The sequence below is a fragment of the Prunus mume genome, linkage group LG3 (genome assembly GCF_029339155.1).
Source record: "Prunus mume cultivar Tortuosa linkage group LG3, ASM2933915v1, whole genome shotgun sequence".
NCBI classification, from domain to species: domain Eukaryota; kingdom Viridiplantae; phylum Streptophyta; class Magnoliopsida; order Rosales; family Rosaceae; genus Prunus; species Prunus mume.
Window position 1 is genome coordinate 5,995,634 of NC_142700.1, and position 20,621 is coordinate 6,016,254.

At 35.8% G+C, this 20,621-nt stretch overlaps 1 protein-coding gene and 3 pseudogenes across 1 annotated transcript; 1 reads left to right on the plus strand and 3 right to left on the minus strand.

Annotated features, from left to right (window-relative positions):
- Positions 1 to 704: 704 nt before the first annotated feature.
- On the minus strand, positions 705 to 1,933 carry LOC148918528 (wall-associated receptor kinase 4 pseudogene; annotated as a pseudogene).
- A 99-nt stretch (positions 1,934 to 2,032) lies between these two features.
- Positions 2,033 to 3,265, minus strand: LOC148918529 (wall-associated receptor kinase 2-like). The gene is made up of 2 exons (XM_089048647.1): positions 2,362 to 3,265; positions 2,033 to 2,223 (listed from the first exon to the last, which is right to left on the minus strand). Exons 1-2 carry the CDS (start codon positions 3,263 to 3,265, stop codon positions 2,033 to 2,035), a joined length of 1,095 nt encoding a protein of 364 aa, XP_088904773.1.
- A 3,757-nt stretch (positions 3,266 to 7,022) lies between these two features.
- On the minus strand, positions 7,023 to 9,602 carry LOC148918530 (wall-associated receptor kinase 1-like; annotated as a pseudogene).
- Positions 9,603 to 11,657: 2,055 nt separating this feature from the next.
- On the plus strand, positions 11,658 to 13,274 carry LOC148918531 (uncharacterized; annotated as a pseudogene).
- Positions 13,275 to 20,621: the final 7,347 nt, after the last annotated feature.

Sequence of the window (20,621 nt, forward strand, 5' to 3'; positions counted from 1 at the left end):
AGACCCTAACATCACATGCACTCCCACCATTAATATTACCAATGGGAGTTGCTCAATAAGCATCCTCTCATGTAACGCTATGGCACAAATATTTGTATATGTACCACTCAATAATATTCTTTCTCGCACAAATATTTGTATTGCTTGTGATAAAAGTAAGCGGTACCCGGCATGGCCTTTTATAGATAGAGGGTCTCATAGGGTTAGGGGAAACGTCTTCCTCTACCTATGGTTATCATCTGCCCTTGTTTATTTGTTGGACCAAAAAACAAAAAGCTTATAAGTTTATTTGGGATGCGTGCTTATAAGTTAAATTATCATATACAGATGTTGAAAAACAATAATAATATAGGTTTTTATCATGAAAACGTAAGTTTATGAAATTATCAAATTCAATTCTTTATGTTTTTTTTTTCTTTTGGAGTCATTAATGATCCTTAAGATTTACATCCGGCTCCAATCAACAAAAGATTGTTCTATTCTATTGAAATGAGATCAAAAGAATATAGACGCGACTAAATAGACAGTAATCACAAGGTTACAACCAAATTAAAGAAATTCATAATCACAGGGTTACATAATCAAATACCAGAGAATTAACTTTATGACAAACATATTACAGCAGTACGTACTGATGACTGGAATTGAAACAAACTACAATTCAATAGACGATAAATGTGACTAGGAATTAAGGAGCTAATTAACTATCGTCCATCACCATAAGGCTTTACCAGTTGGATGTGTTGAATGAATTGCATGCTCTGGTCGTACTCTGCACTATTTATAATATTACCATCGTCACCTCTAACATCTACAACGTAAGCAGGTGACCCAAGCAAGTAGTCGGTGTCTTCCGGAGATGGTTTGAAATCAGCCTGATGAACTCCCATGACCTGCAATAATACCCCGAGCTCGATGGCTATATTTTTCATGGAAGGCCTTTCTTCCCCTCTTAAGCTCAAGCAACTCCTTGCCAGACCGGCCACTTTTTCTATGATTTTCTCAGAGTTAAGTCCTTGCCTCACTATTTCAGCATCAAGAATTTGATCCAAGCTCCCCTCTTTCATTGCACAAACAAAGACATTTGCTAGGTTTGTATGTGCCTCATTCTTTTTACTTATAAGTGCCCTTTGGCTTGTGAGTAGCTCCACCAGGACGACTCCAAAACTATAGACGTCGCTCTTTTCTGTTAGTATGTGCGTCTGAAGATATTCAGGGTCTAAGTACCCGAGCGTCCCTTGAACTAAAGTTGATATGTTGTTTTGATCCTCTTGAGGAACCAACCTTGAAGCTCCAAAGTCCGCTACTTTTGCCCTGTAGTTCTCATCTAGCAGTATATTCATCGCCTTCACATCTCTGTGTACAATTGGTGGGTAGGTAGAGTGGTGCAAGTACGACAGCGCTTCCGCTGTATCTGCTGCTATCTTTAACCGTAATTCTAATGAAAGTGGTGAGTGTTTGTTGTCTTTTCCATGAATGTGATCATGAAGAGTGCCATTTGAGATGAACTCGTAAACCAGTATAGGCGTTTGGGTCTCTAAACAACAACCAAGGAGCCTCACAACATGTTTGTGGTTGATTTGAGAAAGAAGAATAATCTCGTTAGCAAATTGCTGACTCTCAGTAATTGGGGCGCTAAGTTTAGGCTTCTTTATGGCAACCACTTTTTTACGATCTCCGGACACCTTTCCTTTGTAGACTTCTCCATAGCCACCTTCACCAATTTTTACCTTTGCATCGTAATTGTTTGTGGCCTTCTTCAATTCTTCTTCAGTAAAGATTGTGGCTACGTCAATGGTGCCATTGTAACTAGCTAGTTCTCGTCGCAAAAACAAGCCACCATTTTGTTTAAAGTTCTTTTCTTTCTCTTTCTTGAATTTTCTCCTCTTCATTCCGCAATATAGGCAACAAGTTAGAACGAGGAAAACTATGACTCCTGCATATATAAATCGAAAAATTGCGATCAACTTTCTTGACATACAATTTATATATTAAGCAGGCATATGCCTAAACTATTTCATGTTATAGGATGTTAGTATGTAAGTAGCAAGGCGTAATGCATACCCAATGAAACTTTGAGGGAAGTGTTCTTTGATGCGCTAATGCATTTCTTCAGGTCTTCAGTATTTCTGTACCCTTTCGGACACGTGCAAGTGTAATTTCCTGGTGCATTTACGCACTTTCCCATTTCGCAGGCGTTCGGGTCTTTGCACTCATCCACATCTGAGAGAAATAGGAAAACAAATGTTACACACATTAATTAATTAGTTAATCAATTCCCACTTCCAGCTACAACAACTATAGCATGCATATTACATATAAGAGGTCTACATATCATATTTTTATATGATAAGTTCGTACCTTGGCAACCATCTGGGTGGTATGGGTTCCCTTGATAACCTGGCGAGCACTGGCAAATGTAACCAGACGGGGCCGCATTGCCCATGGTCCGGTTTACACACTTGCTATTTACCTTGCATGCAAAACTGTGGCTCTTGTTTTGAGCTGCACTCTCACATGACTGCTCCCCAATATCCCAATTAAGAATCATGGGAACCCTGCTTATTTGAGCCAGTTGGTCAAAGCTCTTGTTGGAAAAGCTGAACTGGCCTTCTTGCACAATGAAAGCGTAGCTGCACTTGTTAAAGTCCAATATACGGGTATGATTTTGGAAGCTACCCAAGACCACCGTACGGTTTGTCAGCCCGTCAGGGATGGAAGTTTGGCAGCAACCGATGCCCGAGCAAGAGGTCTGATCAACGCTGTCAAGGGCGAGACACCGAGACAAGCACCCGGCAAAGAAGGGATTCTCATCTTTCCAGCGGAAGCCTTCGAATGTGGCGTAAGTGTCACAACCAACGGCCATGAACTTGTTTTTGGCACCGGAGATGGTGTAAGGAGGCGTCACCCTCAACTCAGGAACATTGTAGTCATTGTTGCCCTCCTCGTCATAGCAATCGCGGGCCAAACGCTGCTGAATTTGGATCTCACCCAGGTCAACCGATATGTTAGTAACACGAATGTTACTGTCCCACAGATATGCTTTTCCGTCATCCGTACAGTTGATACGAAATTCAATTTCCATGCAACATTCATCGGTGAGCCCAAATGGATATGGAATTGTGAGATTGCCACAGTGGTCTAGGCAGCTGGGCTTGGAAATCTGAGCTCTTGCTGTTTTTAATTTTTCCATCCCTAATAATACAATTACAACCAAAGAGATGATCAGTTGCAGAATAATAAGAGCCCTCCCATGGAAGGCCATGGTAGTACTTTCCGAGGATTTAATTAATAAAACTAAAAATTGCATGTATTGCTTGTGATGAGAAAATTAAGTGCTACCCAGGATGGTCTTTTATAATCAGCATGTGCATGGGGTTAATTAGGGGAAATGTCTACCTCTTTACCTACCGCTAATGGTGATGTTCCTCTCCATGTTGGGGTGGTGTCTATTATTTCCTCTTAGTAAATGTAGTTGGAAATCCCACTTCGTATTACTCAATATTCCCACTTGGTTATGGTCAATAAGCCAAGCGGCAAACTCTTTTCTTAATTATATGGTAATTATAAGAGCAGTCACATCCAGCATATTACTAATTAAGGTCAAAGTCAATGACAAGCTTACATGACTACATTCCTGATAGATTGGACTTCGGACGTGCATATGATTGGCGATGAGAAGGCAAGTGGTGTTTTATTTGTCTTTGATTCCCACCTAAACATCTACCTCGTCATGCCTTTGCCAAAATAAAACTAATAACACAACTTGATCAGCTTGACATAAATTTTTGGGTTTTTAGCAAAGTTGCATTTAAACAATTACTCTTCATTTATTAAATTAACTTCATCTGTTCATATCATTCAGCTTTTACTTCTGATTTGTTTATACACCCATTCACATAGGTCGAGCTGCTCATTCACATTTAATTTTCTACTTCTTAATTTGTGGCGATATTATGTTATTAATTCATCTAAATTATGCCTCGTATATACTCGTTAATTTAATTGGAATACCCCATTGCATGGCACATTGTGTTCCCGAGACACATAATGATTTTTCATCCATATGCTTAAAGCTGGATTAATTGTTTCATATTCTCATTTAAATGCCCTCTCTATTTTCGGTTTACTTGGAATCTACAAAGATTTTTGCAATTTGAAAAGAAAATGGTGGTTGTAGTTGGTCTCATCCCATTTTATTTCTCATTTAATTAACGTTCTAGATAGTCCTTGCATTCAAATTGCTCGAAGTGCTCTAAGCATCCTCTCATGTAAGGCCATGGCATAAATATTTGTATATGCACCACTCAATAATTCTTTCTCGCACAAATATTTGTATTGTTTGTGATAAAAGTAAGTGGTACCCTGCATGGCCTTTTATAGATAGAGGGTCTCATAGGGTTAGGGGAAACGTCTTCCTCGACCTATGGTTATCATCCGTCTTTTTTATTTGTCAATAGGCAAGTGAAATGGGCAGAGTCTTCTAATAGTATCTATTATTTTCCTCTTAGAAAAATGCAATTGAAAATGAGCCCCACTTTTTATTGATGAATAATCCCATTTGATTCTAGTCAACAAGCCAAGGGGCAAAGTCTTTTTTATATATGGTAAATAAGCGCAGTCACATCCACCAGCAAAGTCAATGACAAGCAGGGTTAATATAATAATAAATAAATAATTATGATCTGGCATTCTATCCTATGAATTCTTACTCCTGATTTATTATCGAGTTTACGATCTGGCAACTAGACGAGTGGATTTTTGTTTAATAAGAAATATGTGAATTATATATATATATATATATATATGCACTATTTAAACGTTCTAGATAGTCCTTGTATTGTCACTAGGGCAAGCCACGATGGTGACTTCACTATGCAAGAAACAAATTGATAGTAAGTAAGTACATATATATATATAGAATCTTCTTTGTTTAAAAAAGTACCAGTTGGTAGTTAAATAAGTATGCGCAAGTGATAAAATAAAAATCAACCAAGTAAGATGAAAGAAATCACTCATACATACATGTCTACGCTTGTATTTGGGCTTCTTTTTATAAGCTCATTTTGCCTTATTGATCTGGAGTTTGAGTCTTCTCTATTATGTTGAGGTAGCTAGAAAGCAATTAATAATACTCAATGCAGACTTGTAACCACCACCACAAACATGAGGGTCACCATCTACACCTTGTTATGTTTGAAGGAAGTTGCGGTTCCACTCCAAAATTAATTGGCAATAACAGGAGTAGTCCAACTCTTTATAAACCGTTTTATTTTTTGTTAATTTTCTAATATGTGGGACATTTTCACCTGCATTCTCAAAATGCTCATGCATTGCTGGACCTGTCATTGAAACAAATGGGACTTAATTGAGAGGGGCGCATCAGAAATAAATTAAAGATTGCAAAAAAGAAACAAAAAGCTATGTCCACAAGCTTATAAGTTTATTTGTTAGACCCAAAAAAATGTTCCTTTCCATGTTATGCAATGGAAAACTCCCACTTGGTTATAGTCAATAAGCCAAGGGGGAAACAAGCGCAGTCACATCCAGCCACAAATAAGCCAACGCAAAGCCAATGACAAGCAGGGATATATATAATTTTCTTTGTAAGAATTATGTTATTAATCCAATAAAATTATGATTCGTGTATAACAATTAATAATAAATTAAAAAATGCATATGGTTAAACATAGATTAATTGTTTCACATCCTCATTTAAGTATCTTCGATGTTTTTGGTTCAATGGAATCTACAGAAAATTGAAAAGAAAATGGTTGTTGTCGTTGGTTCTATTTCTCATTTTCCATTTAAACTTTTTAGATAGTCCTTGTATTCTTTAATAATTGGTAAATACTCAGTCAAATAAATATAGAATATTTCTCCTTCATGTGTCTTTTTCTTACTTGATACCATGCAATGACCAAATCATTAAACAAATTATATTTGTTGAATTTTGGTTTTTCAAGAAAGGAATTTTTTTTTATGTTGTACTTTTTATGAGCGTGTTTCTAAAATATTCAATACCATAATGAAATGAATATATCGATCTTGATTAGTTTCTAGAAAGTTAGAAATAGTGGTGACTTGATTAGGTAATTTCTCTAACCCTTCTCCAAATCAAACCTACTACCTAAAGAAAATGAAACTTGGATTATTTTGCCAACAATTAATACTCTCATTAACTAAAAAAGAATAAGGATTTACCAGAGAACAATTTTCCAACAGAACTTTCTATCCTTTATATATATATATATATATATATATATAATGAGTGTTGCTAAATGAACTCTAAAATTAAGTAAGTACAAAGATGTAAATTTATTTACTTAATTGTCTCATATTCTTATTTAAATGCCTACTCCGTTGTCATTTTTTTTTTTCTATTTGATGTAGGACGAAATATGGGTCAATTATGGCTTGAAAAATTAATTAAAATAAAGTGGCTCAAAGTTGGAAGGAAATCATGCAAGAGAGGAAAATTCCAATTAAATGTCAATTATGGCGCTAGGAAAAGAAGGAAGTCGTTGGAATTTTCTGAATATTGATTAAGGAAGTTTAAAGCAATTATGAGTCTGTCAATTTTTTATTATTTTATTTTATATTTTTAAGAATAATTTATCTATTAGGATATTATTTTCCTAATATAATTTTAGCTATAATTTTTATTATTTTCTTGTTAGCTAAGTTTAGGAATATTCTAAAACTTAAGGTTTCCTACGATATTAGGGTTTCTTTGTTTTCTATTAAAGCCAACTCATGGCGTTGTATTTGTCAGTTTAATTATCTTATTTTCAATCAATATATTTGAGGTTTTCTCAATTTCTTTGATGGATTTCAGTTTGTTGGTGGATTCTGATATTGTTACTTGTAAGGTTATCATTTGATCTTCCTATTCTTTATATCTCGCTGAGTCACTATTACAATCAACAGAGAGTAGAGGACTTTGAACTCGAGTCTGCAGTGAGACTTGAGAGGTCGTCTCTATTATATGTGGTATTGTTGGAGACCTCAGTCCACGGTAATTAAGATGTCTCTTCCCCGGACCATGCTGAAAGGAGGCGGCAGACAAAGAAGCTCGCTAGGTTTCTCTCTTTCTCAGGCCTGTCAAAAGAAAGTGCCACTTTGCTTGTTAGTAGCTCCATAAGGACAACTCCAAAGCTGTAAACGTCACTCTTTTCTGTTAGTTGACTTGAACATCAGGGTCTAAGTATCCGAGTGTCCCTTGTACTAAAGTTGTTAGTTGAGTTTGATCCAGAGGAATCAATTTTGAAGCTCCAAAGTCTGACACTTTTGTTATGTAATTCCCATCTAATAGTATGTTAGTTGTTTTCACATCTCTGTGTATGATTGACAAGGAAGTAGAGGAGTGTAAGTATACTAGTGCTCCTGCAGTTTCTGCTGCTATCTTCAATCGTAATTCCCATGAAAGTGGTGATCCTTTGCCCTTTGTATTATGAATGTGTTCAAAAAGAGTGCCATTGGTGATGAACTCGTAAACTAGTAAAGGCACTGGTGTCTCTAAACAGCAACCCAATAGCCTCACCACATTTCTATGGTTGATTTGAGAAAGAACAATCATCTCATTAACAAACTGCTCCTTCTGAGTTGAGACACCAATTTTGGACTTCTTTATGGCAACCACTTTGTTATCTGGTAATATTCCTTTGTAAACCGTTCCATATCCTCCTTCACCAAGGACTCGACTTTCATGGTAATTGTTTATGGCCTTCTCAAGTTCTTCTGCCGTAAAGATTTTTGTTGTCTCCATGGAACTTCCTTGACTACTGAGTTGTTGTAATAATAAGCCACCATTTTCTTTGAAGTATTTTTCTTTGAGTTTCATGAGCCTTCTTCTATGCATTCCCCAATATATCCATGAAATTCCAATTAGTAAAACCAAGAGGCCTGCACTGACACCTGCACATAATTGAAAATTGTCGTAAGTTTTTATGCAAGTCTAGTCATACAAATAAAATTAGAAAGGAAAAAAATAGTGTTAAATATAGATTGGTGAAAAATATTAATAGATGTTGTTTTTGTTGTCTACCTTGTGCTTTACTTTCTAGGATAAAATGCTTCTGAGAAAGAATACGTTGAGACGAAATAAGATTATATATATGTGTCACAATGAAGGATATTTATTCAGTTTAACTTGGGGTGGATGTTAACATGTACATAAAACATACCCAATGAAATAACAGGCAGGAGAATGATCTTCCATCGATTGCTGGGATTGTGTTTGATGCAACTCTTTTTATTCTTGTCGTCGTTTTTGTACCCTTTGGGACATCTACAAGAATAATCTCCAGAAAAATTTATGCACGTTCCAATACTGCAGGGGTTTGAATCCTGGCACTCATCAATATCTGAATAGTAAGGAAACCAAATTTATCACAATTAACATCATGCAAAATTCCAATCTTTAGCTTTCCAGTAAAAACAACTAACACACACATTCACATGTTATTATAAGACAGTAAAATTATTCTCTTGTCAAATTTATGTTGCCGGACAACTGTGAATTTAGGTCACATATTCAGGGATGAGCCTTATCAATGGTTCATATTCATAGTTTAACAAAACATAGTCAGGCGAGTGAACATTATTAATTCATTAGACACATATCTATATATTTCGTGTGTGTGTGCGCGCGCTATAGAGATGACCTTGGCAACTCTCTGGGAGGTACGGGTTCCTAGATAACCTGACGAGCACTGGCAAATGTAAGCAGGCGGACCACCGATGGTCGTCCGTTCGACACACTTGGCATTTTCCTTGCATGGAAAGTTGGGGTTCTGTCGAGCTGCATCACATGACTCACCCTCAACTGCCCAATTCAGAACGGCTGGAAGCTGCCTTGAGTTGTTGAGTTCTTGAAAAGTTGTGTTGGGGTTGAATGAGAAGTTGCCTTGTTCCACAATGAAGGCATAGCTGCAAGGGTACTTAGCGTACCACGGATTATAAATCCCGTTCGATTGCCGACAGTCAGGCTTAGAAGAAAACTGGAAATGTTTCGCAGTCCTCCAGGGATGGAAGCTTGGGAACAGCCAAATCCAGAGCAAGAGTCTGGAAGTGCGTCGCCAAGAATATCATCACACAAGGTGACGCTGTTGCCGGCTTTGACCTTTTCTTTCTTTGGGCCTCCATCCCCTGAGCGCTGACCTACAAAGATTCCTATAGTGTCACAGCCTACTGTGGTGAAATTGTTTCGTGTATGGGACATGCTGTAAGGAGGAGGCAGCTCTAGCCAAGTAGAGGAGCTGTCCTCTGTTTCCTCACCCGAATCGTCATAACAATCCGTGGCTACATCTAGCATTATTTGCAACTCGCCATCAGCGACAGAAAAGTCAGTAATCCTGTTCATACCGCCCGTCCAGTAGGCTGACGGCAGTTGGGTGGATTGATCACAAGTCATGTTGAAATTCTGGTTGGAGGTAACAGCCTTCACCAATGCCAAATAATGGGTATGGGATTGTGAGGTTACCACATTTGTCTTGGCAATTAGGCCGGGCTTGAGCTGTTGCTGCTGTTGCATTTACAACCAGTCTCATCAATATCATTACTTGCATTACGAGCATCATCCCATCCCCACGTAAGGCCATGGCATATGTTCACCACCTAATATAGTGATTCACGAAAAAATTCTAGATCCGCTACTAATCCCTGGAGCTCCACGGTTAATTTTGTGAAACCCCATATTTTTAAGGGAGTTTCACTAAAACACCCAAAATGGGAGTTGAAATTATAAGAAAACCCAAGCACTATTTAAACATATAAACACACCCAAAACCCATCATTACACACACTCAAAACTCATTTATAAACATACCCAAAAAGTTGACTTTGGGGTTGATTTTGGGTGTGTTTCTATGTTTAAATAGTGCTTGGGTTTTTTTATAAATACATGTCTAGGATTGGGTTTATTTATAAATTTGTATATTTTTAAATACGTATATTAATATTTCAAAAAATTAAATATTTATAATTATTAGTCTTCAAAACTATATAATTAATAATATATCTATATATAAAAATATAAATTGTATGGCAAGTTACGTGAAGTTAGCTATTAACTAGTATAGCCTATCAAATGTTGTTGCATGGCTTTAATTATTTCAATTCATTTCAGCATTATTTATTATTATTATTATTATTATTATTATATATAGATATATATACTTACTTTACAAAAACTATTAGAAAGACATTTATGCTTACTAAGCATTGTTGAAGACTGACGTGTTGCAATGTAGTGTCCTCAAAACTAATTAAAGCATGAGGTGTAAGAATGATAGTTATTCCTATATATATAAACTTGATAGGAGAGTGCTCACTAAGCACTCTACAAAGCCAACACAAAGGCTATTTGAGAGTCTAGGAACCTATAGACTAATTAGGTGGCACAACATTAAGCTTCATCTAACCGACTCTAGCTTACTATAAATAGGTCTACTCAATAGTTCTTTGATCATAGGTACTTCAAGTGTGTTAGTCTCCCTAAAAATCATAGACAGAAGAAAGAAAGAGTGAAGTGTGGTGAGATTTTGGAGAAGCTCAAAGTGTTTGGACTTACAATTGGGAGTTATACAATAGCTTTGGATTTGAGGTAGGGGTTTTTCTTGGGGAAGTTTTGTTTTGCATACATTGAGTTAATTAAATATTGTAAATACTACATTAGGATTGATAATATTTGATTGTTGTTATGCTTGGTTATATTGTTTGATTGTTATCCTTGATATTAGATGTATACATGTTGTCAATTATCATTATAATTTGATGAATTTTGACATATTCATATGTTGTCGGTGGTGATTGGAATTTTTGGGTTGATAAAGAAATTATGGAGAAGAGGATAATGGGAAGTATCTTTTGTGTAGTTGAGTCTAACCATTGTAGGGACCAAGTTCAGGCAAGCTCGTGTGCACAGTAGATTAGGAAATCAGCGATATAATTGTAGATTGGGTGATTTGGGCTTGGAGATCAATGGTGTAGACAAGATGACTAGCAAAAGGGGAATTATGAGATGATTGAAATGGGTGTTAGTTTATATAATGGGGCATTTGGAATCACAGTGGTAAAATGCATGGTATGGGACATGCAGATTTGCTTGCCCTATTATATAGATTAACGGGTTGGGTAGAATTGAAGTTCATTCATGCATTGTATAAATTGTACATTATAAATCTCACTAATCACATAAGACATAGGACCCCTACTGAGCATGTAATGCTCACCCCTTATTGAATCTATTGCAGGCTTTGAAACCGAAGTGTAGTTTTTGCTGAGGAAACAAGAAGAACGGATTATGGATAGTTTTGAGTGTTTTGTTGAAAGTTTGTTACTTTCTTGTTATTTTGCTTGTAATAATACAATGTAAATTACTTTGACTTAAATGGAAGTTTACGTTCAATCTTCATGTTTCTTGATTATTAAATTTTTAGTTTTAGTTTTTCTTTTACCTCACATTCCCAAATAATAAAAATAATAATAATAATTGGGGTGTGACAAGTTGGTATCAGAGCATTAGGTATACAATTCTGTAGAATAGAAGTTATCATTTAAGTTATTTTTAGTTTAGAAATTAAGATTTAGAAGTATAAAAACTTTTGAGTTTCTAATATACTTTCATTTGTATTTTAGATACTAATATTTTGGTAATGACAGATTCTATGGAGTCAATAGAAAGTGACGATACCTTTGGAGGTTTCCATGTATGCCCAGAGGGACTGATACCATTAAACCTAGAAAACTATAACAACAACCTGAGACATGGCGCAAAATTTTGTATGAAAGAAAAGATAAGGAGTACTGCCATAAAGAGACATCATTACCCTCTCCCAATGCAGCGACAGGTAGCAATGCATAGTATCTGGTCAAGGAGAGAATTCTGGGATGGTGCGTATGAGAACATACAGAATGACAATATTTATAATTCTGCAATAGTAGAAATTTTAGAAGAAAGTGGTAATCAGTGGCCACCATGTAATTACCAACCATAAAAGGTCCCAAATCCACCAAGTGATAATGAGGAATTTGCTCAGGAACCTACTAATGAGCCTACTTGGGAGCCTACTGAGTCAATCGGATCAATCACTAGGCCTATAGAGGTTCGGTCACCACCCGAAGTGATTATTATCAGTTCGGATGAAGAAAACTAGTACTGAAGAAAGAGAATTGTATAAATGTTTATAGTTGTAGAAATAAACCGTTCAGGTTTTGTAAGATAAGTTTAAGTGTTTGTAAAATTGTGTGTACTTTTGTAAATATTTTGTGAAATATAATAAATGAGTGTTTTGTTTACTCTTTCTCTTAAATTTATATTTTACTATTTTATGATATTGTTTTTAGATAATTTCCTTTTTATTCATTTAAGATGGCTGAATCTGAAATGAGTTCAATGGAAATGCTGGAGTAATCTTAGCCATTCAGGATATGGCTTCAGCAATTAGAGAAAATAGTAACCAAGATCACCATCATGAAACTGAAGAAGATCGAGTTATGAGGATACAAGGACAATTCCATAAGACGAAACCAACAATATTTAAAGGTGAACCAAATCCTATGGCAGCTGAAGAATGGTTGAGGCAAATTAAGAGAAAGATGGATAATCAAAGAATTTTTGAAGACATTAGAGTTGTTATTGCTTGTACCTATATGGAAGGACAAGCATACCTTTGGTGGGAGTCAATTCTGAGTATGCCAGATCTGAAATTACAACTTGGGAGGCATTCGAAAGTGTTTTCTTGGAAAAATATTTTCCAAGTACTATGAAAGCAATGAAAGCAAGGGAGTTTGTTAACCTTGTTCAAGGCAACTTAACTGTTGATCAATATCAATCTAAGTTTGAAGAACTCATGCGTTTTGCACCATATATGATCCCTGATGATGCAACAAAAGCAAAACGATTTGAAGAAGGATTGAGACCATCAATTTTGGAAAAGATTGACATTTTGAAATTAAGCAAGTATGCTGATGTGGTTGATAGAGCACATATAGCAGAGCAAAGACCCGAAACTAAGAGAACTTGGGATTCAAGTAGTGGACAAGTAAATAAACGGACAAGATTTAATACTCCTCAATCACAAGAAAAGTTCGGACCACCACTATGTTATTACTGCAAACAAGTGGGACATGTAAAGAGATTTTGTCCACAAATACAAAGTTATCAAGGACCTCAAGTACAGCAGACATTATATCGCCTCCACAAGTACCTTTTCGTGCTCCACCGCCACCTCAAAGTTATACTACTTTTCAACCTCAGTCTAACTGGGTAAGGCCAGTTACTAGTCAATCACCACAACATCCAGGAGGACAATCTTCTCAAATTAGACCAAGGGTCCCTGTAGCTGGAAAGAAATTTGGACCATTCACACAAGGAAGAGTATATGTTATGGGAAATGTGACAGATGAGCCTAAGACAATAGAAGGTATGTTTTTGGTATTCAACTCTTGGGCTAAAATGTTATTTGATTGTGGAGCTACACACTCTTTTATATCCACATCTTTTGCATCAATGCTTGAGTTAGACTTTGAAAATATGAAACCTTCCTTGTTAATTGGATCTCCTTTGGGTGGTAGTCTAGAAGTTGATAAAGTATGTAGATCTTGTATGACAGAGATGTCGGGCCATAAAATTGTTGTTGATTTGATGGTATTGGAAATGTTGGAATATGATATTATTTTAGGAATGGACTGGCTTACACGTTACCAAGTTACAATTGATTGTGGTAAAAAGAGAATTACCATCAATACTCATAAGGAAGAAACCTTTAGTTTCTTTGTGAAAAAGGAAAGCCAGAAATATGGTGTTGGAGATTATAAATATTTGAGTCAGATAGCTAGAATCGGAACTGAAGAAGTAGAAAAATCTCCAATACAACTTATTCCTGTGGTAAAGGAATTTAGCGATGTTTTTCCAGGAAGAATTGCTCACCTCCTGAGCGCAGTAGAGTTTTATAGAAATATACCCAGGTACAACACCTATTTCTATACCTCCTCATCGCATGGCCCCAGCTGAACTAAAAGAACTTAAGATACAACTCCAAGAATTACAAGCAAAAGGATATATCCGTCCTAGTACTTCACCATGGGGTGCACCTGCTCTCTTTGTGAAAAAGAAAGATTTAACTCTTCGAATGTGTATCGATTATCGTCAATTAAATAGGGTCACCATAAAGAACAAATATCATTTACCTAGAATTGACTATTTATTCGATCAGTTAAGAGGTTCTCATTTCTTTTCAAAGATTGATCTTCGATCGCTACCACCAACTTCGAGTTAAAGTGAAGATATACCCAAAACAGCTTTTCGAACTCGATATGGGCATTATGAATTTGTAGTTATGCCTTTTGGATTGACAAATGCACCAGCAGCATTTATGGATATGATGAACCGAATTATCCGACCTTATTTAGATCAGTTTGTCATCATATTCATTGATGATATTCTAATATATTCCAAATCTCAGGAAGAACATGAGGAACATTTGCGAATCATTTTACAAACATTAAGAGAAAATCAATTGTATGCAAAGTTGAATAAGTGGGAATTCTGGTTGAGACAAGTAAAGTTTTTAGGACATGTAATTTCCAATGAAGGTATTTCAGTTGATTCTTCCAAAGTTTAGGTAGTGTTGAATTGGAGTCAGCCAAGAATATCTCGGAGATACGTAGTTTCCTTGGATTAGTGGCTATTATAGAAGATTTATCAAGGATTTTTCTCGAATAGCTGCACCAATGACCAAGCTGACCCAGAAAGGAGTGAAATTCATATGGACTCAAGAATGTGAAAAGTCATTCCAAGAATTGAAAACTCAATTGACTCTCTGCTGTCTCGATTATTCTGAGCGGGACATAGGGTATGTGGTTTACACTGATGCATCTAAACAAGGGCTAGGATGTGTTTTGATGCAATCTGACAGAGCAGTAGCTTATGCTTCTCGTCAACTGAAAAATCATGAAAGAAATTATCCAACACATGATTTGGAGTTAGCAGCAATTGTCCATGCTTTAAAAACTAGGCGACATTATCTGTATGGTGAAAGATTTGAGCTTTACTCTGATCATAAAAGTTTGAAATATCTTTTCACTCAGAAAGAGCTTAACCTGAGACAAAGACGTTGGATGGAATACTTAGAAGATTACGATTTCGGTCTACATTATCATCCTGGAAAGGCTAATATAATGGCAGATGCTCTAAGTAGAAATACACATGGATTTGTAGCAGGACTACAAATTCAGAAATGGAAGATGATGAATTGTATTCAAGATTATAATTTACATGTGAACGTACATGAGCATGGTGCTTATCTTTATAACCTAGTAACAAGACCAACTTTACTAGGAAAAGTTGTTGAAAAACAACAAGAGGATAACTCCTGTAAATCAATTTAAGAACATATTTTGGATGGAGATAAAATAGAAGGTTGGACCTTTCATGAAGAAGATGGTTTAAGGTATTTAGGTAAATTATATGTACCTGAAATTCCAGAATTAAAGAATGAAATTCTTCATGAAGCTCATTACTCGTCCTACACTATTCATCCTGGAAGTACAAAAATGTATCAGGATTTACGTCGTCAGTTTTGGTGGAATGGTATGAAGAGAGATGTAGCCATTTTTGTATCAAAATGTTTGACCTGTCAGCAAGTGAAATTGAACATCGAAACCAGCCTCTTCAACCTTTACCTATTGCACAATGGAAATGGGATCATATCGCAATGGATTTTGTCACAAGTTTACCACGATCACCAAGAGGTAAAGATGCAATATGGGTTATTGTAGATCGTTTAAACAAGTCTGCACATTTCATATCAGTCAAAACGACAGATTCCACAGAAACTCTTGGGAAATTATATATTCGAGAGATAGTGAGATTACATGGAATTCATATTTCTATTGTTTTTATAGAGATTCAAAGTTTACTTCTCAGTTTTTGGGTGCTTTGCAAAAAGCATTAGGAAGTCAATTGAATTTTAGCAGTGCATTTCATCCCCAAACTGATGGACAATCAGAAAGGACTATTCAGATTTTAGAAGATATGCTAAGAGCTTGTGTTTTGGATTTTCATGGAACTTGGGAAGATCATCTTGCTTTGGCAGAATTTGCTTATAACAACAGTTTTCAATCCAGCATCGGAATGGCACCATATGAAGCACTCTATGGTAGACCATGTAGATCACCTTTATGTTGGGCGGAAGCAAGTGAAACTGTGTTATTATGACCTGATTTGGTACAAGAAACAACAGAGAAGATCAAAACTATCAGACAACACTTGTTTACAGCTCAGTGTCGGCAAAAGAATTATGTTGACTGAAGAACAAGGCCATTGAAGTTTAATATTGGGGATCATGTATTCCTTAAATTTTCACCTCGAAAGGGAGTTAAAAGATTTGGAAAGTCTGGAAAATTAGCCCCACGATTCATTGGACCTTTTGAAGTACTACAACGGATTGGGGAAGTAGCTTACAAGTTAGCACTACCACCTCAATTTTCGAATGTTCATAATGTATTTCATGTCTCTATGCTTCGAAAATATGAACCGGATCCAGCACATATTTTAGATTGGGGAGAACTAAACATAGATGAAAAATTATCTTTTGAGGAAAGACCAATCTGGATATTAGATCATAAAAAACAAGTGTTGCGAATGAAGACTATTCCACTAGTCAAAATTCTTTGGTTACACGGAAATACAAAAAAGGCTACATGGGAATTAGAAGCTGAGATGAAAGAAAAATATCCAGAACTTTTTCTTTGATTCGGGTAAGTTTCAGAATTTCGAGGATGAAATTTCTTTTAAGGAGGATAGATTGTGAAACCCCATATTTTTAAATACGTATATTAATATTTCATAAAACTAAATATTTACAATTATTAATCTTCAAAACTATATAATTAATAATATATCTATATATATAAATATAAATTGTATGGCAAGTTACGTGAAGTTAGCTATTAACTAGTATAGCCTATCAAATGTTATTGCATAGCTTTAATTATTTCAATTCATTTCAGCATTATTTATTATTATTATTATTATTATATATAGATATATATACTTACTTTACAAAAACTATTAGAAACACATTTATGCTTACTAAGCATTGTTGAAGACTGACGTGTTGCAATGTAGTGTCCTCAAAACCAATTAAAGCATGAGGTGTAAGAATGATAGTTATTCCTATATATATAAACTTGATAGGAGAGTGTGAAATTGGTACTAAGGTGAAGAGGGGTAAATTTAAAAGATATTCAACCAAGAACGCAGCAAACTTCACACACTCTAGACCTTAACCAAATACTCTTATGACTAGTCAACTATCAGATATGAATTATACCAAACAATACCATACACAGGCATACCAAGATGTACCTGCAAGCCTAGAGAATTACTAGTGACAACCTAGGCACTCAGAAGGACCCATCAATCTAGACATCCTCTGTGCTAGCAACAACTATGGTGAAAGTGTGTGAAGACAACATAATCAAGCAAACACCAAATAGCAGAAAAAGATGACTAGTCAACCGCACAAACCCAGATGACTAGTCAACTATCAAGAACACAAACCCAGAAAATTTACAGAGATGGAAACAGAAACTGTTCACCCAGAAACCCACCATTGGGAAAAACTGGGGGTCATCAACCGACCAGGCAATCCATTAAGTAGAAAAAGATTCTTACAAAGAACACAAGCAAGCTCAAGAAAAACCTAGATCTATTTAGGAAGATGAGCTATACCTCCTTTGTGCAATCTTCTTCTCCAACTTAGCAAAGCTTGAAGCTTAGTTCTTCATGGCAATGGCAACTCCTTCTCAGCTCATTCATCCCATAGCACCAACACAAGCTCTAACTTTCAGGACAAAAATGAAATTTGGATTCATGAAGAAAATGACCAATTTCTTCAAGAAACCATACTCTTGAAGAAATCAATCTTGAATCTAACCTAGATATATATGATAGAGTGTTTGATCTAGCAAGATGAAGTTTTCATATTTCAAATGCAGTTTTCAAAAAGAAACAATTTGGAAAACTCAAAGATGAAAAATATGAAGGTTACTCTTGAGGAAGAAGAAGCGAAAGTTTGCTATGAAACTTTCCAAAACTTGTCCCCCAAAGTCACAGCTGCCAAATGAGGAATGTGGCTGTTGTTATACCAAAATTCCTAGGTTAGAATCGTACAAGGCAGTAGAGAGAGAAAATAGAATAAGCCAAAATAGTTTGTTATCCAGCTGGAAATCCTACAGAGCAAAACAGATGACTAGTCATACGTGAAACAGATGACTAGTCATCATTTTATGAAAACAGTTTAATGCAATGTTATGCAGTGCACAATTTATCTTTGTCAATTTGCTTGAACCTCTATAGGATAGATGTAGTTAAGAACACCTAGAGAAGCTATTCTTAAACTAAACTTGAGCTTGATAAAAAACAATAGAAATCCTATTACAAAGTTGTCAAGGAAGCCAAAAGAAAAACTCAAAATGCATACATTAACAATTTCCCCCTTTTTGGCTTTCCTTGACAACACTCTCTAAATACACTCAACCCAAAACCAAACCTAAGGAGATAATGAAATGAAGTACCTGCAAAACAACAACCAAACTCCCAGGCACAAGACAAGCATATTATATCATAAAAATTTGAAGAAATATGCAATACATGCAGTATGGGGTTGAGAGTGTTCTCCCCCTTGTTGATAAGGAAAGAGCAAAAAGGCAAATATAGAGAAAAGCAGTAATCAAGTGAATTAAACACAAGGCACATAAGCAGATTTGAACAATATGCACATGACACAGTTTGATTACAAAGCAAAACAGCATTTGTTCAAAACAATACAAGACAACTCCCCCTATCAACCTATAGAGGGTACAAGAGTAAAACCACTACACAAATAGAAACTCCTACCTAAAGCAATACTTAGAAAACATACTCCCCTGAGTATCATATAGCATAAAGGAATTAACCTTTGATGTACTAATTCAGCAAACTTTCCATAAATAGCCAACAAACACAAAAGTGCATGAGGCTAAAGAGAATAAGAAATGGAGCACAAGTTGCAAGGAATCATACCTAAAGCAATTAAAATCAAATGGCTGAATTTAATTTCAATGTGTACACATTACACATAAAGAAACTCCCCCAAAAAGATATAGTTTTAGCAACATATTTATCAAAACAAGAGATAAGCAATGAATTTTTCTTTACACACCATAGTGCAAAATCAAGACAACGCACTAGATTTCAAAATTTAAGGCATCAATCAATGTCAATTTGAAGAAAGCACCAAGCAAGATGAACCCTAAATTTTTGTTTAAGATTGAGGACAAGTGAGAAAGAACACAAGACATAAGTCTCTAGGTTGTCAAAAAACACAACATAGCTTTCCAAAAAGCCCAAGAAAAAGAGAGTGGACTAGTGAAACGGACTAGTCATGCATGTCTAAATTTGAGGTGGCATCAAAAGACCAACAACCTCATAGACACAACCAAGAACAAAAGAGAGCAAATCAACCGAGAGAAGGCTTAGGAAGGCAACATTGGTGTATGAAAATGATAAAAACAACCAGCAAGAATGTTGCCAAAACACATGCATCTCAAAGAAACTCCCCCAACAAAATAAATTAGCCAACAATCCAAAACTCATATAGCATAGCAGACTCGTAAGGATTTCAAGAATTATGTTATGCTAAATCATTGAATGTGGGAACACACCTTATTAAGATGACTGGTCATAGACCAAAGTGGCGTCATCCAAACACGACCATACATAAACACAATACCAATGTTCGAACAAAAGGTGTAAATGAGACAAGGAGAAGACAGATGAGCCTTTGTGCTTTGTTTCATAACCAATGGTCTTTCTTAGAGAGTGAAAATTAATTTCTCCAAAAAAGCACAAGATCCCTATTAAGCATATACAACATGACTTGGCGGCCAGAGACATAGCTAAAGAATAAGAGACAAGACCAGAGACACGGTCAGAAACGAAAAAAGAACATGATGACTAGTCAACCACAATCAACGTATGTATATAGTGACTAGTCAACTAGAGCAGTGACCACAATAAGCAGCATGTTTAGTATCGACCTTGTGGAAGACAAGATTTTGGTTTTAAAAACACAAACATGAACTAGCAAATATATCAAGTGATCAAATGTGTTAGCTACTATAGCCTAGTCCAAGTCTTCAAGCACAGTAAGTAAGAGAGAGAAGATAACCACATGTGCAAACAAAACAATTGCAACTAACTCTAATAGATAGAATATGAATTAGATTTCATGCTTAGAGATAAGGCAAGATTGACAGAGGAGGTTCAGAGCCAAAAGAAAAACACAAGAGATGAAGAAATATCACTCTTGGAGAGACAAGTATATAATGAACCTTCAAGACAAACTCAAAGCATAGACTCAACCTATTTGAATTTCATCACTCAATCTAGCCATTTATTATGTTTCTTATTTGCACATCCCAGACTTAAGTGCTTGAGTGGCCCAATTTTGCGGCTCTTGCTCTAGATTCTTCAATCATATCACCTTATACCTTCCTAGAGTCGTGACTACATTGGTCACACTTCCCTTTTTTAAAAAAAAAAAAAAATTTAAACAAATTGCCTAAGAGAG